Source organism: Mytilus edulis, chromosome 6 (assembly GCF_963676685.1).
Source record: "Mytilus edulis chromosome 6, xbMytEdul2.2, whole genome shotgun sequence".
Taxonomy (NCBI): domain Eukaryota; kingdom Metazoa; phylum Mollusca; class Bivalvia; order Mytilida; family Mytilidae; genus Mytilus; species Mytilus edulis.
In genome coordinates this window covers 39,187,940-39,213,719 of record NC_092349.1, presented here as the reverse complement: position 1 = coordinate 39,213,719, position 25,780 = coordinate 39,187,940, and the positions used below count along the sequence as shown (strand labels likewise).

At 31.9% G+C, this 25,780-nt stretch overlaps 2 protein-coding genes across 4 annotated transcripts in view; one reads left to right on the top strand and one right to left on the bottom strand.

Moving 5' to 3' along the window:
• LOC139529078 (lactase/phlorizin hydrolase-like) overlaps positions 1-19,692 on the top strand; it is a 27,189-nt gene extending 7,497 nt beyond the window's left edge. Inside the window, exons 2-16 of the mRNA XM_071325330.1 lie at positions 4,540-4,667; positions 4,958-5,215; positions 5,840-6,023; positions 7,566-7,805; positions 8,267-8,393; positions 9,359-9,540; positions 9,876-10,100; positions 10,603-10,707; positions 11,385-11,512; positions 12,095-12,352; positions 12,856-13,039; positions 13,707-13,946; positions 14,134-14,263; positions 15,470-15,654; positions 17,089-19,692. Coding sequence (XP_071181431.1) covers positions 4,540-4,667; positions 4,958-5,215; positions 5,840-6,023; positions 7,566-7,805; positions 8,267-8,393; positions 9,359-9,540; positions 9,876-10,100; positions 10,603-10,707; positions 11,385-11,512; positions 12,095-12,352; positions 12,856-13,039; positions 13,707-13,946; positions 14,134-14,263; positions 15,470-15,654; positions 17,089-17,288 — 2,774 coding nt within the window. The 3' untranslated portion in view covers positions 17,289-19,692. The remainder of the gene's footprint in view (positions 1-4,539; positions 4,668-4,957; positions 5,216-5,839; positions 6,024-7,565; positions 7,806-8,266; positions 8,394-9,358; positions 9,541-9,875; positions 10,101-10,602; positions 10,708-11,384; positions 11,513-12,094; positions 12,353-12,855; positions 13,040-13,706; positions 13,947-14,133; positions 14,264-15,469; positions 15,655-17,088) is intronic.
• LOC139529081 (uncharacterized) lies at positions 18,238-25,780 on the bottom strand. Of its 3 annotated transcripts, none has more exons than XM_071325334.1 (6): positions 25,669-25,780; positions 22,286-22,477; positions 21,494-21,636; positions 20,632-20,782; positions 19,301-19,766; positions 18,238-18,407 (listed from the first exon to the last, which is right to left on the bottom strand). In XM_071325334.1, exons 1-6 carry the CDS (start codon positions 25,671-25,673, stop codon positions 18,357-18,359), a joined length of 1,008 nt encoding a protein of 335 aa, XP_071181435.1. In that variant the 5' UTR covers positions 25,674-25,780; the 3' UTR covers positions 18,238-18,356. The 3 variants fall into 3 exon arrangements, with proteins under 3 accessions (XP_071181435.1, XP_071181436.1, XP_071181434.1); XM_071325335.1 differs by having other exon boundaries at positions 25,568-25,683; XM_071325333.1 differs by lacking the exon at positions 25,669-25,780 and adding an exon at positions 22,866-22,945.

Genomic DNA, 25,780 nt, shown 5'->3' with positions numbered 1-25,780 from the left:
AGTGCAACCTATATAGGCGCTGCTGTAATATCGCTACTGAGATAAGGAAAGTGCACAATGAGGGAATCAAATTAATCACTTAAGTTACCAATAGACGCGAGTAAATTGGTGGGACAGAGAACTTGCTTTGCCATTTATTTATCTAATCATCTTAGTGCATTCAAGGGACAAAAGAAAACTTTTTTACCTTAATTTGTAATATTTATGCATGGCAAATATTGGCAGTCTTTACTAGTGTACACAATTGATTTAAGTAGGTTGACTTTGATATCAATTAATAAACCAGATTAAAGGTTTGAAATTCGAACAAAATATATGAATGAAAAATAGGAAAAACGGGTTTAAAACGTAGTCAATATATCAAAGATGACATTTCGAAACAGATAAATCATATTTAATCCATCAGTTTATAATAAATAAAGATCAAATCTTACCAAAATGACCTTCAGAAACACTGGTATATGATCAATAAACTGACGACAAGGTTATCCGAGTTTATTTTCAATATGTTTACTAGAATTAAGGTAAATGTTTTTAAAATGTTATTTATTTACAATCAAATTTAGCTAATATTTTGTAAATTCTAAAAATAATTCTATAATAAAAACCAGTGGCGGATCCAGGGGGGGGGGGGTCCGTGGGTTGGAACCCCCCCTTTTTTTGGACGATCAATGCATTTGAATGGGAGCATATAGTTGGAACCCCCCTTTTTAAAATGGCTGGATCCGCCAGTGAAAACTGACACAAATACAATGGATGGTAAATCAGAGAAAATTCAATTGTTTGAAGAAACCAAGCATTTATAGCAACATTGAATATAAAAAACACAAACTAAATTAAACAATGAAGAAAAGACAAATTTATTTATAAGTTGGCATGAATGGAAATTTGATGCGACTTGTATGCAATGGCAAGCGAATAGTTGTATCCATTATCTTTTCAAAAAATAAGCCATGAACAACACTTTTTTAAAGCATTTGGTCAACCGATTTACAAGCCTATTTACGGGGAAAAGCTTTAAGGGCGCAATGTTTAATCTCAAAATCCGTCGAAACCATATATTTTATAATAAATGAACATTGTTTTATACCTTAAAAGTTCGATCTGTAATTGCTCTCTCGAACTGACCGAACGGCCTTCAACATTGGGAAAAACCTATACCGTATGGTCAGCTGAGTCTGTTTATCTATAAATATTTTAACCTATTTTAAGCATTGCCGTCTTGTCAACGTATATTTGTTCTGCCTAACAGAAGTTCCACTGGAAACATTGTTATAAACAATGTCATAATACCTATTCCTGTTGGAACAAATATTCTATACCATTTATTTCGTTAGGAACTTATACCGTAATATTTCTTCCTGTGGAAATAATATTCCAGAATATTTTTTCCTTTTGGAAGTTATATTATGAAGGAACTTCTATTCCGTGACAGTGTAAGCAAACAGTTAACAAGGCACACTACTGACACATCACCCTTAGTTCTTAAAAGTCAAAACCTAGAGATACATAAAACCTGTCAACGTTGATATTTTGAATATTATCTAACTTTAAATTAGTTCAACAACTGGAGCACGTGTCATGTTATAACGAATGATCATTTGTTTGTTTGCTTATGGAATATTTAGAATTAAACCAACTTACATATATATCTCTATTGAAGGTGGTTTTTCTTATATAAGCAATTCTTCTTATCGGTTTTGCTTGTTTGTAGCATTAGAATCCATTTGTGCCGCGATTAAGCCTTTAGTGCTGATGCGGCGTAAAGCAATCATCATGCAATCAATCACATCAATGAATATTTCCATTGCTGATGATATCATTTTGAAGACTTCCAATCAGCAAGACAAAAAGTAAACTTTTTAACAAATATTATTTGAACGGGGCACGGGGAAAACTAATATGAAGCAACATCTCAACGGCACAAAAGGAATAAAAAATAAATCTAAAGGTCAGTAAAAGGGATACTGATAGACAAGAAACCATATAATAGTTTGGCTTTTTATCTATAAAGAACTATTGCGTGAAGAAATTAATTTACATTGTCAAAAACAAGCAGAAAGGAGCCTTTAATTCAGTGGTTGTCGTTTGTTGCTATGTATCATTTTTGTTTTAAGATTATTGTTTGTTCACGAATCAGACCATTATTTTTCTCGATTAAATTGCTCAGGCCTTAAGGTGATCTATAATTATTAACCTCTAAATCATTAGGTCTCTGGTTGAGAGTTTTCTCATCTGCATCTTCTTATTTTCATATATTTACATGACGAAGAAGTGGTCAGAAGAAAAAGTTGTACACTAAATGTTTACATTGTTTCTGTATATCACAGTCAGATTATAAGAAGACTTACGACTATTTTTTTTAATCTAATATCTATAAAACCGTGCTTGCAACGCGATATCTTAAACTTTCAGTGAGATGTGAAAGTTTACTACGTAATGTTAAATGTTCAATTTTGACATGGAGATGGAAAACTAAAAAATACATACTAATTCAGTTATATCAGACCGTCTTGTTTCGTCTACAGAAACTAATTTGGAGGATCAGATTAAAAAATCAACTTCATAACTGAATAGCAATGAAAATGATGAATTCAGTTGAAGCATTTTGCAAGGTCAAAAGTATTGACCAAATAGTAAATATCCCATCATGAACAACCAACGTTGTTATTTGATACAGTAATTGAACTCTCGAAAGTTCAAGAAACGGAATACTTACCAAAACAGACAGATTTACCCTCCTTTGAATGCCATATTTGCTAATATACAAAAAGATTTGAATGACCTTTCAATAAGTCAAGCTTCTTATCGGGGATATTTTGTGTTTTTTTTTTTTTATTGTTGTGACAAATACTGCACTTGAATTGGATTAATCAGTTTAATGTTATCAGCAAATTTATGAAAAGTTTAGAATAACTTTGATATAATTGGGAATCGGTGTTTAAGCAGTTGAAATTATCAAGTTAATTTTACAAAATGATGTATTTTTTTCAAATTGTCTTGAAAATGTTGCACATCTAATTCACCAGGTGTAAGATATAACCATTCCTACACCCATTATCCTTCAAAATTACATTTCCGTCTTTTTATCATTAAATTGACAAGACTAAGTAAGAATAATCCTCATAGCGGGTTATCTTTATATAAATGAGTTCATCTAGTTTTCAATGGTTTACCACGTCCACAAAAGATTGAACTGATTTGTGTTTGATTTATTTGAGCCTTTCTTATCAATGTTAGCAATATGTAATGATAATAAAGATTTTGAATCATTGCAACGATGATAATTGAAAACCTATTGCATGGATTTCAAGTTGTAGCTGGTTAAATTGGTCTATATAATTATGGTGATGGCAACAAATAATTTTTTCATTTATTTTTTTACACATACATGTAGGTCCTCTTTTACATGTAGAATATTTTGATAACACATTTTTTGACTGTAGGTTGTTTATTTGTATCCATTTGTTGTTCTTTTTTTCTCTCCTATTTATCAGTTTCGAGGCTTTGAGTATTTGTGTTTGTTATAGTCTGTTTTAATGTCCAATATAATTTTTTAGAATTTTTTTTTTTAATTCTTGTTATCGTTTAATGAAATATTTAATTTATAAAAAAAAATCTAAATATCCCTGACCGTTCGAATGGATGTTGACAGAGATTGTTCATATCACAAGCACAGTAGTCAGCACTACGGTCATTTTTATAAATTTTCTGTTACAAAACTTTGAATGAATCGGAAAACTAAGGATTTTCTTATCCAGGAATAGATTAACTTAGCCATATTTGGCACAACTTTTTGGAAATTTTGGTCCTCAATGCTGTTCAACTTTGTACTTGTTCGGCTTCATAACTAATATGATTTGAGCGTCACTGATGAGTCTTATGTACACGAAACACGCGTCTGGCCTATTAAATTATAACCCTAGTACCTTTGATAAATATAATCAGATGTATTCCTAATATTTTTTTTTCTTCAGAACGGCCTTCAAAAATATTAAAGGTCATACTGTATAGAAAGTTTCCGAGTTCCGACATAAAACATTTAAAACAATTCAAACGAGAAAACTAACGAATCGGATGTGTTTCATATGTACTAAAAAATAAACGTAAATTAACAGTAACTAACGACAAGCTCTGAATTATAAGTGTGGATTGGTGTGTGGATTGGTGTCTAGATTGCTAGAACAGGTTTGCTGGTCGAGCTTATCTCCTAATCGGAGACAAAGATGTAGCATCACAATATAAGTATCATCTTAAAATCAGTTGACACAATGTTTGATACAACATATTGTTTCTATTATTTGCCTTTTTAAAAATCCCAAACTTCAGTCTTTTTTTAGAAAGGCTTTCTAATGGCGAAAAATTTGGTAACCACGTGTTTGATCTGAATTGATATCTTCCCAAATATAAAAGGAAGATTGCATCATTTTCATCATCATAAAAATAAAACCCGTGAACAACTGATTTTTTATATACTAGTAGTTAGATCTATAAAGTATTTCATATATGTATTTCATAAGCTTACATATATTTTTGCAGGCAGGGGACCCAGTATTTGGGATACATTTCTACATAAATGTATGGCAAGTAAATGTCAGAATGGTGACATAGCAGCAGATTCATATCACAAATACAAAGAAGATGTGCAACTGTTAAGAAGCTTAGGTGTAAGTTTTTAATTTTGCAAAACATGTTTAAAATTTGACGAAAAACAAATGACATCAACCAATCAATCAAGAACGCTGTCCTGATGATTATCTTTTTAGGAATTGAATTATCCTCGTGAAATGCAAATTGTTTATCTATTTACTTTGATGTGATATGAAATAGATTTTTGATACGAACAAAAATAATATATAGTAATGTTAATTGTGCATTAATCAGCAATTGAATATGGAAGATTTTGTACGACGATGACTGCACTATATTTTTTTTTATCTGATTTGTGTTTTTACAGGTAGATTTCTATAGATTTTCTATATCTTGGAGTCGAGTATTTCCAGATGGAACTCCTTCATCTCGTAATGCAGCAGGAATCCAGTACTACCATAACGTTATAGACGAGCTTATCAAATACAACATAGAACCTATGGTGACATTGTATCATTGGGATCTACCTCAGACCATTAATGACAAAGGAGGATGGGAAAACGATACCATTGTTGATTATTTCAATGACTATGCGAGAGAAATGTTTCGAGAATATGGAAATAAGGTGTGAAACTGTGGTTTAGTTGATAATAATACAAATAGTACACACCACATACGCTATTAAGGTCAAGTGATTTTTATTGGCAACATTATTCAAGCAGCCAAGAAACCAATCATCTAGTCCTTTTGTCGGGATTTGAGGTTTGACATTTCTAGGTTCAATATGTGCACGTGGTTTGAAATTGGACATTCAATTGATTGAATAAAAGATCTAAATATTAGTTAATTTATTTCTATTTAAAGATTTTTGATTTTCAGTATCATAATTCAAAATAGACATCCAATATTCTAAATTGACAATTTTGGATCCTCAATGCTCTTCAACTTTGTACTGTATAAATATGTTGACATGAGCGTCACTGATGAGTCTTATGTAGACGAAACGCGCGTCTGGCGTAGTAAATTATAATCCCGGTACTTTTGATAACTATTTGAAGATATGTTTTATTAATGAACATAGTCAAGACACAATAAAATGATGTCCTGCATAAACATTTTTTTATAGTTTTGTGGCATGTTCAAATACAAAGATAGTAACTACTAATGATGGTTTTTATTTTTTGTCGAAAAAAAAACGACCTGAATGTTTGCGGCAAAATATTAATTATTTACTCAAATTATAAACCAGGTTAAAGGATGGATAACTCTAAATGAGCCTGGTGTGGTATCCTGGCTAGGTTACGGAACGGCTGTCTTTGCTCCAGGTGTTTACAAACCGGCCACAGGACCCTATGTAGTTAATCACAACCTGATAAGAGCACATGCAAAGGCTTACAGAACTTACAGGAAAGATTTCTATGCTAGACAGAAAGGTAATTTTGATCACAGAAGAAAATTAAACTCTTTAAATGAACGTGTATGTGTATATATTTTTCTCATAAAACTTTAGTAGGCTAAACTGAATCCGATCTAGTTTTGCGAGCCTGTTTATGGGCTTTTTGGTTTCGTTGATCCTTCAACAAGACAATGACGTTTCTTTAAAAATTCGATAAACTTAGTTAGAAAAAAGGCGCCTCCTCTTTTCCTTTATAACGAAAAGATATATTTTCTGAAAAGTGGAAAAAAATGAATTTGATAGACGTCTAAACTACTGAAAGAAAGATAACAAAAAATCTTCTCGGGATATTTAATCGTTTGGTCTTTTTTTTTTTTTTTATCAAAACTGTTACTCCTACATTTTTTTTTCTATTTAACTTTAAAAGTTGGCCTCCACACATTTTCACGTGATTGTCTAAAGGTTTGAATAATTCATGTATTTGTAATGAGATTGTACAACAAAAATGACAGTTTTGATTGATTCCTTTGTTACCTCATACATTTATATATTAATGCAATTTAAGATGCATAAGAAGTGGTATCTAACAAACAATGTTAGGTATGAGATCCATGTTATAGGTTCCACTGTCTTAAGATGAATAACATAAATAGAATCCAATGCTATTTGCCTTATATTTCGTTAAGTGTGTGAACGTTAGTTCGAGTCATGAATTTATATCCCACAAGTACACACCCGTGATATCGCGGGTCCGTGACTGAATTACAGTATATAACTATGCCTAAGCCTTATTTTAGTAATTGGTATTGTCATCTGATAAGTCATGTCTATTATAAGATACACAGTTTTCTCTGCTTTCAAATCTTTCTGTTTGAACTCGTCGACCTGGAACTTATCAGTTATTGGAAATATTAATTATTTGGAAAACAAAAGGTCCTGGCTATCCAGGAATGGAGTATTTTTTAATCAACAGCATTGTCCTATATTAGTTATCTTAGAAAGTCTTGCTGATTGCTGAATAAAACTACAATAGGGATCAATTTGACAATGATTGAATTTAGTAGTGTCAGTCCTTTGATTATGACCCGTGTATATAGCAAAATCTTAAATACACCGTTTAGTGGTGCGCCTGTCAAATGCGGAACTTACAGATAAGGTAATAGCTGAATATACTATTTGTATCGGTATCGGATTCGACCCGGAACTTGTTAATTATTGGCAATATTAATTATGCTGAAAACAAAAGGGTCTGGAGTGGTGTAATTCTTAATCTACACCATTGTCCTATATTAGATATATATAGAGTTGAATTCTTTGATTTGTCGTTTTTACCCGATGACGGCTGACAAATTGGACCTCGTAATTTTAGTATTATAGATATCCATCTTGTCATGAAACGAATAGGAAAAGAATAGATTTTATAAACTCATTTGAAGCAATAGAAGATTTACTGAAATATGAGCGAATTTGTTTGAAACGGCAAAGTTAAATGTTTAAAAAAAATAAAAATTTAATTGTTATTTTTGTTTGTTTTGTATTTTGATCTATGAAGTTCTAAACAATAGTATGGATATTTAAGGTAAAATAGGTATATCCTTGAGCACGGATTGGAAGGAGCCAAAGACAGGAAGCCAGGCTGATAAAGATGCATCAGAGAGGAAGATGCAATTTGATCTGGGAGTTTATGCTCATCCAATTTATGTAAATGGAGATTATCCTGAAATTATGAAGACAAAAGTGGCAGAAAAGAGCAGATTACAAAACTTATCAAAGTCTCGACTTCCAGTTTTTACAGAAGAGGAGAAACAAATGATCAAGGGTGAATATACTGAATACATTCTGCATGCATAAGAGCTAGCGTCTGATTAACGCACATATATATAGATAATATTACAATATATGAATTTATTACAAGATAGAGTAAATTCCCCTGTAACATTGCCTTACTTTAAGTACGAATACAATAAGTCATAGTTCAAATCTATCGTCCATAATATGCATGAAATTATTTACATCTAAGAAAACAACATTCTAGGTCCTATGTTTGAAATCTGGATTGGAAAAGGTACTTCCTTTTGTTATACTCGGATGAGTATGAATGTATTTGAAGTCTGTGTTTTAATAGACTTTGTGATCTTAAATTGAGTTCCGCTTATCAACATGGAAGAATTTATTTTAAAAACTTATGTGTCGGATGAAAATGCTAAACCACACATATTTTTACCATTGTTGTAAATGATTATTACACGGGCAAAGTATGATGTTTTTGGTTAATTACAGGTTCAGCTGATTTTATTGGTATCAACCATTACACATCAAGGTATATTTACAATAGTCCTCATAATGACTGGCCAAGTTTAGCACAGGACCCTGATACTGATGAATCAGAAGACCCAACATGGAAAACGTAAGAAAAAATATAGACTATTATTTCATATCGATTACGAATAAGCTTATCTTTTTGGATAAAAAGAGGCCACATGACATTCTTTATTCTTCAGTAATAAGTTCCATCGGTCATTAACAGGACAAAACGGACCGAAAAACCGGTCGTTAACAGACTTTTACATGACAATTACCGGTGGGGCGTGGTTTGTCTGTTTGAGTGACGTTCCGTAATAAAGCGCAACGCGATTCAGACGTGTTTGCAGTTTACAGAAAATTGAAGACACGTCTGCTAGTGCAGACAACTCTAATGACCGTTTTGCTACTGATGAAATTATAGTTAACTTTATTTTCATAATGTATTTCAAATATTGAAGTGACTTATATAGATATTTAAAACTATGACAGGTCTTCACTCTTTCCTAAAGAAATCGTACATTATCTCGAGGTTACTTTCAACGATTTGAATATTTTATGAATCCTTTTTAAAACATAGTTTATCAATGAAATAAACATAATACTTATTGAAAAACTGGTCATTATCGTGGTATATGGACAGCCCGTAGGACGATGGTATTGACTGCGACAGCGATAATGACCTCGCCTTTGGCTCAGTCATTATCGCTGTCTCTAGTCAATACCACTTTCCTGTGGGCAGTCCATATATCACGATAATGACCAGTTTTTCAATAACTATTATGTAATTATCGATTAAGTCTATATTACTATCAAACTATAGTTAATAGGTAATTTCAATTTATTTGCCACCCGGTTTCATCTTGATATCTCCATATATGGACGAAAAAATGATCGCAGGGTTGATATAGGAAAGAAGGCCAAACTGTACTGACGATGTTAAAATGTGGCCAGATAAAAAATTATAAGGAACTCATGTTGGACATGATATTTGAACACACATCAATCATTTCAGCTATGCAACCTACAGACTATCACATTGACATAATGAATGGCATTTTTATATCTCAGAGCAAAATCTGGTTGGCTTAAAGTCGTACCCTGGGGAATGAGAAAACTGATGAACTGGATAAAAAAAGAATATCCGAGTACAGATGTGTACATTACAGAGAATGGTTTCTCTGACTGTGGTGACCTCACTGATCAAGGAAGAATAGATTATTACAAAGCATACATTAACGAACTACTCAAAGGTATATATCTTCAAAAAATATTATTGTTTGATTACAATTCGAATATCTTCCTGCTTTATAGACTTAAAACACTTTATGTATTTATTTACCCAAATGCCTTGAAAGAACTTACCATGATTTAAAAAAAAAGTCTCAAATAAAAAGTGAGACTATCCAGAACAAAATATTAGAACATTGAAATGTATTCCACCATCAATAAAGGCAACAGTAGTACACCGGTGTTCAAAAGTCATAAATCGATAGAAAGAAAACAAATCTGGGTTATTTTAGCGATTGAATAAGATGGCTGCATCAATATCAAACGTTATAAAAACATATCCACTCGATTATTTCAGCAATTAAATTAGATGGTTGCACCAATATCAAACGTTACACAGCATGGTCTCTGATGGATAATTTGGAATGGAGAGCTGGATATTCTGAGAAATTTGGACTTTTCAAAGTGGACTACGAAAGATCAGATAGACCAAGAATTCCGAAAGCATCAGCTCATTTTTACACAGATCTGGTGAAATATAACGGATTTCCAAGAAATTGGGATATGAGATATGTACGACAAGGTAATGAATGGATAAAAGTAAAACAAAGATCTTAGATTGTCCTGATATATCGATGTCTTTCTCTGATGAACGCATGTATATATTTAATGGCTATAAAGAAAACAAATGTTCCAGAGAAAGAGAACGCATAAAAGTAAACAAATGGAAACTTAATCAAAATATCAAATTGAAAATGTTCAATGCAACTGTCGAATATAAAGGAAGTTAAAAATATAAACATGAAAAACAATGAATGTGTAAATTCACCCTTTGTCTGAGGAATAAACTTAAAATTCAGATTGATAACTACAGACGTAATTGAGAAAGAGTGGAGAAGTACATTTAGTATGGTACGTTTTCGGTCTACGGACCGCAATTATGTTGAAAGTGAATCATCCGAAATAAAAGGCGACTGTATTTTACGAACTTTTATGCATGACTTATAAGAATTATAGATATTCATTTATTTGATCGCCACTTATTTAACAACTTCATGATTAAGATTGAAATGTCTTAAATATAGATATAGTTGATAGAGATGCCTTCATGCATGGGACATTTGAAAACGATTTTGCCTGGGGAGCTGCAACATCTGCATACCAGATTGAAGGCGGGTGGAACGAAGATGGTATGTATGCTTGCAATAGATTTGGCCTATTTTTTAATGTTTATTCTTTATAGTTAAATGTTTGATGGTTGTGTATTAATTGCATTGTATTTATCATTTTGTTGTGCATTTGTGCTTGTATATCCTAAACCCTGCTATTTTCATACTATATTGGAATACCAAAGGTTGAATTATATGATATTAGATTTGAAATACATCAATATTGTTGTTAAAAGATTGAATATTACGTTGAAATTAATGAAATATGATGTAAGCAATGTTACATATGCTTTTTTTTGCCGATCCCGTGATGGTTTTTTTCGTGGAATCGAGAAATAGGAATTTTCTTTCCGTCGGCGAAATGGCGTCAACATTAATGTTCATTCTGTGGTTAAAGCTTGTTTTTATACATCAGTGATCTTTTTTGTAAAATCTTCACATGATTTGGTTTTTACTTGGATAGACATTTTTGTCGTTCTTAAGACCGAATCCATTTATTTTTTCATAGTTAAAGTTTTCAAACATCATTAGCTTTGTTAAATCTTCACAAAGTCTGAATTTTTTCATTATCTTCTGTATGTTACTGATAAATGAACTTATTTTTTTGGCAACCACCATTTCTTTTAACTTTGACAGCAGCAATCACTGGCGAGACACAGAGTTCTGTGGGACTCATTATGCATTGTTTCGCTTTCTAGGAAAAGGACCAAGTATATGGGACGTTTATTCCCATGCTGGACGTATTGTCAATAAACAGACTGGAGATGTTGCTTGCGATAGTTACCATAAATATAAAGAGGATGTTCAGATGTTGAAGTCACTCGGAGTAAGTAATCTCATGGTGTGATTTATCTTTGTTCAAATACGGTCTGAAAATATCGTATGTCTACTTATTAAAAGCAAATCTATATATGCATTAGCATCTCCCCAAATATACTAGGCGTCTGGTTTAAAGTAAGACGAGATACGTTTACCAGCTTTTTTTTATATACATCTACCATACTCTAATGTATTAAATTTGCCTTCAGTTTGATAACTTGTAAGCAAGTTTTTTTTTCTGTTTTTTTCACGTGCATTTACTCTTTACCGTATAGATGTATATGAGTATAAACTGATAATATAATACGATTTCTAACAATTGAAACGAGACAAAAAATCAACCAAAGCCCTTATTTTGTAACTGTATAAAAAAAAACACCACAGATCATCTACTAAAATACTGTTTGGCCAGACGTTATAAATAAATCCCTATGGATTCGGTAGTAAGTATGGTATACTTTATACACATGAGGAATTTACGTGGCTTTTACTTCACAGAATTATAACGCTTACTTTTTTTCATCCTTTAGACTGTAAGTCATTACAAATTTCAAAGAATACGAGACATGTTTTTCTGATTCCATTAAAGGTATCACACTACCGATTTTCCCTTTCCTGGAGCAGAATAATGTCAGATGGTACCCTAGCAACAGTAAACCAAAAGGGAATTGACTATTACAATAATCTTATCAATGAACTGCTGGCAAACAACATTGAACCAATGGTTACTCTCTATCACTGGGACCTACCACAGGGACTGCAGGATAAAGGAGGCTTTAAAGATGAAGCTATCATAGAATATTTCAACGATTATGCTCGCTTATGTTTTAGTATGTTCGGAGATAGAGTAAGTCATTGGATTATAACCATAAAGCAATAACATTATTTTCACATTGAAATGTCTGGAAACAAATACTTCAATACAAATAATAATTTGTTATCAGTTATGATAAATATCAATTTACAAAACGAACGGGGAACTCATTATTGAATGCGTTTTTATCACAGTACATTATAACGTATCATGACTCAAAGTCAATTGTTTTGAACAACACAAAGCCCGCTAACAATAAACGTGCACTTTCAAACAGCTTTTTGGAATATGAATGAAATAGATTGATGGGTAACACTTTACTACTTAAAAAACACATAAGTTCCCCAAAATATTGTTACACGTGTTCACTCTGTACAAGGACATTGCAACATGTACTAACAACACAACAATAGTTTCTACTGTTAATCGTATCCTGAATTAAGTTGCGAATGAATTCAGTTAATAAAGTACAAGAATGTTCGCTTTTCATTGAAACCATGCATCTTTTATCGTGTAACTCTTTACTGATATTTTAGGTAAAACTTTGGATAACATTCAATGAGCCATTTGTTGTTAGTTGGTTAGGCCATGGGATTGGAGTAATGGCCCCAGGCATCAGTGAACCAGGCTCTACAGTATATACTGTTACTCATAACATCATCAGAGCACATGTTAAAGCTTACCATACATATAATGACCACTTTCGGTCACATTTTAATGGTATGTTTGTTAATAGCTTGTTTTTGTGATATAGAAGTTTTTATAATGTGAGGTGCATGGGGATTATTGGGAGTAATTGATTTATATATATGCCATATTATTTTTTTAATTCGTTGTTAATTTGAACATGCAGTTGTCTCAATAATGTTTTATTGTTTTTTTTAAATTCCCTATTGAAATATTTATGCAATGTCTTATCAATTACATATAACAATCGTTGCTTAGATCATTGCTGACTGTGATTATTGGTATTTGCATGTATGCTTAATAAATGAGCACAATATACATTTTAGCTGGTTCTAGATCTAATTGTTCACTTTTGGTTTAAAGAGGCTGTCAACCTTCAATCTCCAGGTGATGCCACTTCGTTATTGTTGCAACTAAATGAACTATGTCTACACAACTGGTTTCCAATTATTGTCATGTTCACCTATTATGTCTGTTATGTTGTTCAATCATTTTCTTTGATATTCTTATAAGCATAAACTGATTATTGGAAAATATTCTTCTCTAAGGGTATTTCAAGTGTGATCTGTCAAGTTTACATGTCATGTACAATTCAAGATATGATTTAGTTTTTAAATTGCAAAACTCACACAATCTTATATTAGTGGAATACTTATTTGGTTCATCTACAATAAATATTGATATTTATGGGATGTTATAGGTAAAGTAGGTATAACCTTAGACTGTGATTGGAAGGAACCTAGAGAAGATACTCTATGGGATAGAGCTGCAGCAGAAAGGGCACTCCAGTTCAAACTTGGATGGTTTGCTAACCCTATATTTGGAAATGGTGACTATCCAGCAGTCATGAAGAGAACGATCAAGTCAAAGAGTATGAAACAAGGACTGTCTAAATCAAGGCTTCCGGAATTCACCGATGAAGAACTAAGACAAAATAAAGGTAGTTATACTTTAAACGGTATGTTATATTTTCTTCTGAAATGGAAGATTGATTGAAATTTTCTATTTTGACCCAAGAAACATCCATTATATAACATTTGTATGTTTTTTTGGTCGATGAATATGCTGAAAAGATTAAGTCATAACTACTTTGCATTAATTAAATTATTGTTTTACCTTCCATACAGGAGCTGCAGACTTTATAGGTATCAATCATTATACAACAAATCTGGTCTCCCAGAAAGAACAGTCTGTTGAGGAACCGCATTATGAACGAGATCAGGATATTGATGTATCTTACAGTTCATGCTGGAGGGAGTGAGTAATATATTTCTCGATGATTCTAAAACTTTTTGAATTAAATGAAATGCAAGTTTAATAACAATGAGACGGTTCCTCAAAAACCAATATTTCATAAACACATATAAAGAGGTCCACATATGATATACAATTGAAAGGAAATATAAGGTTTTCCTTTATCATCTAGCAACCAGAGAAAGGAAATTTGTAAACAATGTAAAATAAAAGAATTGATGATGTTCTGTCATTCAATAACCTACATTTCAATGTGTGTGCTTACATCTCATTAATAATATATCCAAGTGAGCTTGAAATTTAGGATATATTTGCTAAACCAGAAGGTCAGCTTTACAACTTCATCTTTTCCTCGATATTGACACAGATGGAACCATTCAACCTAAAATCATTGAAAAACGTGATGATTCCAATTTTCCAATTTTCCAATTCCCATTTCTCACTAAATATTTTGGTACAGAACTGTATGTTTATAATTCTTTAGCTTAAATTCTGCAGACCATTATCAAATGATATTGTTTGTAGTAAACCATATAAATAAAGGCAACATTAGTATACCGCTGTTCAAAGGCATCTGTAGTTTATTGACATGTTTATGTGCACAGTACTTTTGAAAATGTACTTTGATAACAGTTCGTCTAAATAATCAAGTTACAACATCTTTCAAAAGTTACGACCATCATTATTTCATTATTAGCAATGGCGTTGTCAGTTTATTTTCGACTTATGAATTTGAATGCTCCTTTTGTATCTTTCGTTCCTTTACGGTCATTATCACAAATAAGTTGACCAATATGAGGTGGCTTCATCTCAGCTGACTTGCAGCATGATTTAAGATACCGATACAGTCGTTTGATCTGACGTTTTATCGATCGTAAATTTTTTACTGAGTGTAAATACGCATAGGGGGTGATGCATGCATAAAAGGAGACGGTTACACTGTCAACCCAATCGGTCTCGCTTCTTTTGGGGTTCATGCGATCATCCAAGATGATCTATGTTACCTTGACTAGTCTCGTCATAATCAATTGACGAGATTTGAACATCGGATTACTACTGAAGCCTTGCTTAAGCATAATCAAATAACTTTATAAAAAGGGGGATAACTTTTAATGATCTTTTATCTATAAAGTATAAAAGTGTTATCATGATTTCAGAAAAGATGTTAGCACTGTCAAATATTTGCAATCATTTGTTTTAATTCATAAGGTCACAGTCTGGCTGGTTGCGAGGGAACCCTTGGGGAATACGACGACTATTAAAATGGGTCAAAGACAGATACAACTCTCCAGAGATTTATGTTACTGAAAATGGATTTTCTGACGACGGAAAATCTTTAGAAGACAACGACAGAATATGGTATTACAATGGTTATATCAACGAAATGTTAAAAGGTATTTCTGCATAAATAAAAGAACTGTGGATCCATTACTTTTTGTTGGTACCAAATTTCGTGGTTTGCGGGAAACTTACATATTCGTGGATATTTAATTTCGTGGTTTTGACAAAGTCTGCATACTATCCTTTAAAAAAATGTAATTGTAACATTTCCATTTGTGGTTCCCCTAGAACTCCACGAAAATTGGTATTCAACGAATAATAATGAATCCACATTATTTTTGATTGCATAAGCGTAAATTGATAGTGTAAAAATTAAGATATAACAAAAATATCGAACTCCAATAAAAATCAAAAACGGAAAGTCCCATAAGAATTCATGGCAAAATCAACAGTTCAAAATCATCAAACGAAAGGAAACAACTGTCATATTCCTGACTTTGCATAGACATTTTCTTATATGTAGAATGTGTACCCGTGAAATGTGATTAAATATTTGCTTATATTTACAGTCCTAATTTTTAAGACATTAACTATTTAAGACGAAGGGCTCAGATGTTCTAACGACTGATTATCCAATTGATTGGAAACATATTTGACAACAATGTCATTTTATATAAGGGAAAATAGTATAAGAAAAATTACTTAAAGGTAATATAAACTCATATGAAATGATACATCGAATGAAGTGATATGTAGATAACATTTTTTTAAATGGGCGATTCTGTCAAAAACAAGGAACAGAAATGCTTGTATTTTATACGCATTTTGATTCCTCTGACTAAACATTTGTTTGAAATAGGAATGAATAAGTTCAAAAGAAAAGTTGATAAATTATCATGACCTTCTTCAAGTTATAATTGTATTCTGACATCATTTGTATTCAATACTCTTCCATACTACAAGGAAAACACCCAGGTTTATTAATTCCACTGTCAAAACTATTCAATTTTGTTTTCCTAATTTTAATCTGATAATGTCAACTTACTTGTTATTTGAATATTTGCTGGGCATATTTAGAAAGACGTTAACAAATGGAAAGTATGACGTTTGCCATTATACTGCTGTAGTCACCTCTGCCAAATCTGAGGGATTCAATATAACAGAGGAAAAATGTAAAATATTTTGAGCTATACGTGTCGATTTCTCATACTAATCATATAACTGCTTGCCGCTAAACAGAAAAAAAAACTTTCAACTTTTGCTGGCTAGTAGTTTTATATATCATTATAAATATTTGCCTTCAGCTGTAGTACAATATCAGTTAGGAGAAAGATAGAGAGACGTAGTATGATTGTAAATGTGACAACTATCCACCAAATGAAACTGTTTCCGAGATAGTCCAGTAAAGCCGACATACACCGAAGAATGAAAGTTTCTCTTTGATTTGATCCTGCGCTTTTTTATAATGACATTTCTTATGATGAAATTAATACTAGACCTAGTTTCTATGGATTGTAAATATTTAATTGCACATCTTATTTATATAGCAAAGAAAGAAGATGGCGTAAATGTCAAAGGATATATGGCTTGGTCGCTTATGGACAACTTTGAGTGGGGAAGTGGATTTACACAGCATTTTGGAATATTCCATGTTGATTTTGACACAATGAACAGAACCAGGACACCAAAGAAATCAGCAGCTACTTACACTCAGATTATTAAAGATAATGGATTTCCATACAAATAAACATGTGTATATAAGGCATTGATGTATTGATAATAAAACAACATGAAGAAATGAATATATATAATTATGAAAATGTAGTACGAGTGTGAATGAGATAACTTTCTATTTAAGTTACACTATATAAAAAGTTAACAATTATAGGTTAAAGTACTGCATTCGACATGTACATGTACTTTGACCAACAGGGTCCCCAAAATCAGAAGGAGGAACGATAATAAATACCATTTCTTTACTTGGCCCTGAAATTGCATAAAATATCAAAACTATTCGAGAATTAATTCAAAATTAAGTTGATTTTAAGACCAAACGGATATGAGCAAAGGTTTTAACATAAAAACTTATTCCCAATACATTGACATATTTATAAAATTATATGTTGTAGCAAAATATCTTTTTGAATAAAGTCATTTCTGACTTCAAAGTATATTAGATAAGATTTCACGATGATGCTATGTTGAACGTTCTTAAAGCTTGTTTAAATTTAATAAAGTTGAAGCCATGATACAAATATGTGAGACAAAATGCAACATAAGAATACAGATATATGTCTGACTAATGTTAATTGATCACTTGAAACATTTTCTTTTATAGATTGATAATACTGCTTTTATTTCTTTTATAAAAAACCCATGTGAAATTTGCATTACATAATAAAAATCGTCGTCAGTAATATTTTTTTAGTACTCAACAACATTTTATATTACTGACATGAGGAATGTTTTTAAATAATCCATTCATGATTATTATTCAATATTAGGCCTTCCTCTTTCCATACTTAGACTGATTCGCATAATAAGAGATCACAAGCTATGATATAAAATGTAAGTTTTCAAACGGAAGTCTCGTGGAATCAATGCTCAAATGTAAGTAAATTTTGTACCACAAAAGTCTAAACGTTCTTAACCATGTTAACAATTGATGTTCTTCATAATAATGATAAAAAAAATCCTCATTTTATCATATTTATTATATCAACAAATTATAAGGTGAAATGTACTCTGTATGTCCTATAATTAAAACTTTTTCCTGGATTTTCGCTCACTAACTCTTCTGTTCTGTATATTTGAATCAAGCATTGCTTAATACAAACTGCAGTAATCTCTTTATCTCTGCTTTTATCTAAATAAAAGAAAGAGATGAGAAAATTATATAAAAATAATATATATACTTATCAGGACTAAACTAATAGATATAAGAAGATGTGTTATGTGTTATGTGTGCCAATGACACAATTCTCCTCCCAAAGTACAATTTGTACAGTAAACCATTATAGGTCAAATATCTGACTTCAACACGGACCCTTATTTTAATTATAAAACAAAATAACTGCACACTTTTTCAGATCACCCCAGTTTTTAGGATTGATTGCTCAGTTTTCTATGTTGTGTTTTGTATACTGTTGTTTTTGCCATATATTTGATTGCACATCCTATTAGTATCTTTCGCCTTTCTATTAAACAAACTCGGAGTTTGTAGTCATCTTGTAGCCATAGTGATATACGACTGTTGCCTTTATTCACATAGATGACAAAAAAATGCAAGAGTAAAATGTCTATAAAGAGCTTGTCTCAGATTTTCTCTTACATAAAAAATAAGAGACATACTTTTATTTCTTTGGGTTTTTTTTGTCTTCTGCTATAAGAACAACTACTGGGGATGACTTTAAAACACTTTAAAATGTTACAACAGGTTATAAACATTATTGCATGAAGTCGAATGGTGATAATAAAAAAAAGAATAAGAAGATATAAAGGAGGAAATCATAAACGTCAGAAATAAAGAAGATACCATGACCAAAAAAAAAAAAACAACAACAAAAAACAATCTATATGAAATCCCACCAAAAAAATCCGGCAATGATTTCACGGTATCCTTCAAGTTTTATGATGGCACCTGTCGTGTTGATAGGATTAAAAGGTCAGCGATAAGATTCGTCGTGAATTTTTAAAAGAAATATATGTTGAAGTCATGTGATAAAAAATATTTTGTTAAAATACTTTAAAAGATTTTACCTTCTCTTTCTTGGTAACTTTGGGCTTTTTCTTTTTTGGAATTACAGCCTCTGGCATCGTAGAATTGGAAGATAATTCCATTGTCTGGTTCCCTGCATTTTGATTTAGCGTAATTGCATCGCTTGTTGCATTACCACCTGTTTCCCTGGCAATGGTAGCATTTTCTGATCCTATCTCTGGATCAATTTGCCTGAATAAATTCGTCATCGTTTCCTTGAAATTTCCAGGTTTAATCTTTGCTTCCTCCTTCATCTGAAGAATTTTGTTTACTTTCTCTGCGAAACTTTGTTTCCTCACAGTAGTGGCTGCAGTAGCAGTTTTATTTATATGCTCTTGTTTATTTTCATACAGAATATCTTTACATTTGCCATTTAATAAACGATAGTACTGATTGATTATTTTTCTGATTGGCCTTGAACAATATTTCATGTGTCTTGTCATACACGTTGCTGTGTGATTAGCATATCTGTAAAAAAAAAAACACAAAAAAAAAAATAAATATTAATTGAAGATCATTTTCAAAAACATTAATACATTTTGTTTTGATGAATGCTTCACCTGGCAAAAGCATAATGGGCTACACAATATCAATAAGTATACATACATAAAATGTATTATTATTTTTTTGTAAATGTGTTAACATGAGTATGGTAATCTTCAGGATATATCCTACGGAAACTCATTCTGCACAGGAAATGTGTGGGTAACAATGTCCCCAATACAACTAAACTAAAAGTTTAAAATAAATTTAGGGATTAAATATGTTAACAATAATACCACCCTTCCAATCTGAGTCGATATAATTTCAAGCAGTTAATGACATTTGCATGTTACAAATTTGAAATTTTAATAAACATTACGATTTCAACTCACTCCAGCAAAAATTGGCCGACAATAAGCAAAATCTGCTTCTGTGTTTTTTAGATAACTTGTCAAGAAGTTCAGGTTACAAACAGCAATACAGTTACATTTGACATAAGTTCACTGATATGGTTTTGTCTGACAGGGTCAACGTTCGAAAATAACTATCATCTATAAAATTCATTTTGATTAGTGTAAGCTGATACATTTTGTAACTTAAGTACACTTCGATACTCTTATATTAAAGTAGTGGCCTTACAACTACTGGACAAACTTGTGCCACCTTCTAACTCCGAGTCCCGGTCAAAAGCGTTCCAAAAATTATTGTCCAACTAGCAACTAGTATACTTTTTCAAACAAGAATTAAATCTATTGCTTCTTCAGTTGGTCGCAATTTCGGGTTTTTCTTTTAAATTTCCCCAATAAGAAGGGTCTCGATTTGGCTATATAACTTTAAATATTTAACTTACAAGCACGCATTCACGTCTGCATACGGATTTTCCGTTGAGTTTGTATAATATAACTGAAGTATTACTGTGGATAGATGTTTCGTGTTGTATTGTGTACAGAATGAACTTGCTCGTCTGCTACGATCAATACATTCCATATCATCTGCATAATCTGTCAAAAATTAAAAATATTCATCTTGAAATTGCTAAAAATATATTTCACCTACTGCTTAGCCACGTTCAATGCAACTCACTCAATCAGGCAAAGTTGATCTTAGATAAATTTTGCATTTTTGTAGGTCCTGTTTGGTTATATAGACCTTCAACTGTTAAGGTTATTATATGTTCTTGGCTATCAAATATTTTGCTTTGAGCGTTCCCGATGAACGTAAATACAGAAAAGTGCTAAAGACGCGTGTAATATATAACGTGTTGTTTTCATTTTTAATGCCAATTTCTTCTTCTTTTGACTCTTGATCATGGTAACTTAGGAATGGCATTACCAGCTTTACCTTTTAGCTTGAATGCACATACACACAAGATGCTGTTTCTTAACTTATGATCTAGTGCTTATCTGATGATAGTTATTTCAGAAAGATGTGTCGTGCGCGCTGCAATCGGTATTATTGCTATACGTAAATTTAACACACTAGTTTCACTTTTAAAACAGTGCGAACCTCATTTTCACTTAATATATATATGTATACTAATGATAAAATTATAGCTAATTTTGTGTCAAAATAATGTCTTTTAATATCTAATTCTGAAGAGCACCCTTCTTTAACATCAAATCCTGGACCGTGCCTAGATTCGATGTAAAGAATGAAGTTATTTTGATTTTCAAACACGTAAAACACTAATAAATAACATGCATAATTATTACCTTTATACTTTGAACACATATCATCTGAAATGTTGTGAGCAATATCCACGTCAAACATCATACTTAGGTACCAATCATTAACATTCGCCAGTCGAGTGTAGGGTAATGACAAATCAAGACAAGGTAAAACTTCATCATATGTTCTACAAAAAAGTTTTTTATTGTTAATTGTTTCAAACAAATTAAAGACCATTTTATATGCAATTGTTCAATTTCTCTAGTAAAAAACTAAGAAAGAAATTTACAGTTAATATCTTTTTGTACAATCAATTAACAAAGCACGCACAACAAAATAGGAATGTGCTACTTTGAAAGATACATTTGGTCGAAAATTTAAAATCACTTAAGATTTCCTTTTTTTATAATACGTGTATATATTTATGGAAGAAACACATTATATAACTCGTATGTTAAAGAAGCGTGTTGTTTTTTTTTCGAAAAGGATTTAGTATATCGACTTTACATAAGTAGGCTCTAAATTTGTGTTATATAATTATTTGGAAATAATTCATATTAATAGTTTTCCTTTGTTCCTTTTTACTGTATTTAATAAATTCAATTTAAAAAAAATCATTTATGAATTTCCTGAAAAAAATGTACAAATATTCTGTCTACATCATTAAGCAAAAAATCATTAAAAAAAAGGGTTTCATGTACTCGTTAAACCTTATGATTTAAATCAATGGAACATTACATATTTTTCAATATGTGACGTTACGAATTGCGCAAAATTATATTCTATTTAACGTGATTACCTCCCCTTTATATTTTTAACAGTTATATGGTACTTACCCGCACCATTTATCTATCACTTTGGCATAAATTGATGTATAATTGCTAGTCATGTTTGAATTTTCAGCCTCCTTCTGGCATCCTTCCAAAGTGGGGTTAGGGAGTGATGGAACAGTACCTGGTAGGATCTGACCAATGCCGACTTGGAACAAAGTATAAATTATCAAGCTTACGAGGAACATTATGGCAGATCTGAAACAAATAAAACATCATGTACTATTGTGGCATATATCGGTATAAGTTTTTAGAGAGTATGCAACTTTCTGCAATGTCCCACATAATCGTAGGACAATAAAAAGCAAAGCACTAAGATATAATAATTTTATGGAAACAACTTTTTTAAAGAGGATATTTCTATAAATCCGATTTCACTATTTTATACAATGATTGAATAAAAAAAATGGCGGGTGATGATAACAGAACAAGAGACGTTAATCCTGTCGACACGCAGTATCGCTTCTTTAAGAGATCATATTTTGATTATGACTACGATTGTTTCTTTTTAACAATAATGATATTTTGATAATCTATAATTAAAGCCTTAATCTACACCCTCCTCCCTTTCTAGAAACAAGCATACTTCTGCGTCATTTGTTCTCTAGTGACGAGTAGTCTCATTAGCAATCATACAACATCTTCTTATTTTTATATACCTTTGATAACAATGATAATTAATTAACTGTTTTCTTTGTGGTTGTACATATTAAGGATATCCGGCTTAAACAAGTGATGGTTGAATCAGCTGACTACTGACAAAAGAGTCAAAGGTGACAATAAACATGTACGCATCACATGTTTTTCTAAATGCACTTGACAGTATAAGTGTCAAGTCGGATCATAAATGTTCTCTGTGTTTGTCTGTGCAACGACTAAATCTTGTGCTCTTTTAATTTGAACTTCTCTAACATGTTAGATAAGTACAGATATTGATGGTATACATATTTTTTTCAAATGAATCACTATTATTCCTCTAAGCCTAGAAACTTTGAGCATACAACAAATAGATCATTATGGTTTAATCTTGTCGTGTATGCAACTTGAATATTTTATTTGATATAAATAAAACATAATTTGATTTTTTTTTACATAAAGGTTTATTCAAATAATTTCTATTCTGAAATTTATAGAATTCCAGGCATAAAGCAAAGACATAAAATGGCAATAGTAAGCGTCATTTTAGAGGAATATTTACAAAATATGTTTTTGAAGAAATTTAGTACACTGACGCGACGTATGTTTGTGAGAAATTGTTTGAATGGCATTAAATATTGATTTCGCCCATAAGGCTTATGTGTGTTTTAACTAGTATACATTTTAAATACAGAAAATGATTTGAGAACCCAACTGAGATTTGATAGATCGCGACTTATGAAACGTACCACGCATTCTTATTTTATCTAAATATATATAACACTGTGAATATAACAGACACGTCTTTCGTGACAAGCAAAGATAATACTACCCCAGTGAAACTTCTTCTTTAGATGATTGGATCTGGTGTAGTGTTAGATCCTCTGTCTTTACATGTTAGGTGCATGGTCATCGAAGGATGTCTAAGATATTATTGCACAACTTTTTGGAATTTTGGTAATGGAGGCTCTTCAACTTTATACTTGTTTGGCTTCCTAAATATTTTGTTTTGTGCGTCACTGATGAGTTATACCGGCGTCACACATCAGGGTATAGCACTGACGTACGCTGGGCGTGGTCAAAAACAATGTACGCTGCCTATTTGCTAGTTATTTTGGACGCATTCAACTTGTCAATCATATCTGTATCGTGTGCACAACGAGCTTTAAGCATGTTTAGGGCGTTCAAGTAACGTATTTTGGCGTTTCTAACGTAGACGAAATGCACGCTACGTAGAAAAACGTCCCTTGAACGTACCTGAGACGCGTTTCGGTCGTACTTGGGACGATTATCCGTGCTTTCGGCGTGCCTGGGACATGTAATCATGGGTTGTTTTACTAAACTAGTACATATTTGTACTAAGGGGCCAGCTGAAGCCCAGATCCGGGTGCAGGATTTGTTCGCTGCATTGAAGACCAGTAGGTCTTGGTCGGGTTGTTGTCTCTTTGACATTTTCCCCATTTCCATTCTCAATTGTATTCTGTGTACTACTTCTGGATACAAATGGTCTTTTAAATTCAATGACATATGCCACTATGTAAATTTCATTGTTAAAGCAAGTTCCGTTGAATGTCATAATACGATCTTGATGCGTATACAACGTGCCATAAACGTGTCTCCAACTTATCTGTCGCGTTTTCTAACGCGCTTGTAACGTGCGCTGCGTATTACGTGCGTGTAGCGAACACCGCTTGAAAAACGCTAGAGCTAGATGAAAATTTGTATGCTGCAAAATATTCCCTGAATTACAGCTTTCGCCAAGCGTATACCTTTTTTATTTCGACTTACTGCAAACTTTTACAAAACGCGGCGTCTAACGATTGCAAAGCGTTCCTCTTGCGTTCACGTAAGGTATACGGACTAACTCAATTTTCTCTGAGCGTCTGGTGCATGTCGATCTGTACGCCAATGTGTGACGCTGGCATTATGTTAACGAAACGAGCGTCTGGCGTATCAAATTATAAACCTGGTACCTTTGATAACTATTAAGTTATTCTCTCGAGAGATCATTTAAAAAATCAAATTGGTGTAAACATTTGTTTTTTAGGGTTGAAATTACATTGTGTTCATAGTAGCATCCACTCGTAAAAGTCTGATATATAATGAATATTGGTACACAACTTTAAAATTGATGTATCAAAGTCATAATCTTCCCATATGTTTCATATAAATGATCGTTTTGTTGTAACAATAGCTTTTCAAAATTTGCAAAAAAAGGATTAACCGAAAATAGCATCGTCCTTTAATCTACTTTGCAGACAAAATTGAAACATAGGGTTCTGTGGTATAACAATTTTTGAACGATACGCATGTTGAATCTTCACCGGTCTGATACTGATACGGTTTGTTCCATACATTTCTATACTAAAAATACAGCATTTGGCTTTAATGTATTTAGTTTCTAAAATTACAACTTCTAAATAAATGGACAAAAGTTGATTAACTGAGCAAACTGCCAAAATTATTTGTAATAGCTAATTTTACTATATTTTTGTAGATGCTAAAAATATATTTCGAAATTAGACACATCAATGTATGTGCCTTCAATAGAAAATGTAAAATTAAAATTGAAAATGATAGAATTTAACTAAATGTACACAGCTTCTATCTATAGACTGAGTTGCTTGCTTTGAAATAAACGAAAAAACATACCAATTCTGAATTAAATCCTCTTTACATTTATACTAATGATTCAATTAACTTTCTTTGAATACGATGTCAATTAGAATTCTAAGGTAATAAATCTGACTTACAGCATGTACCTCGTGCTTTTGAGATGTGAACTGAATTTTAATGAAAAGGCTAATTATTTCATGACTGTGTTGATCTTAAAACACGAAATTTTAATTACTTTGTTTACTAAAT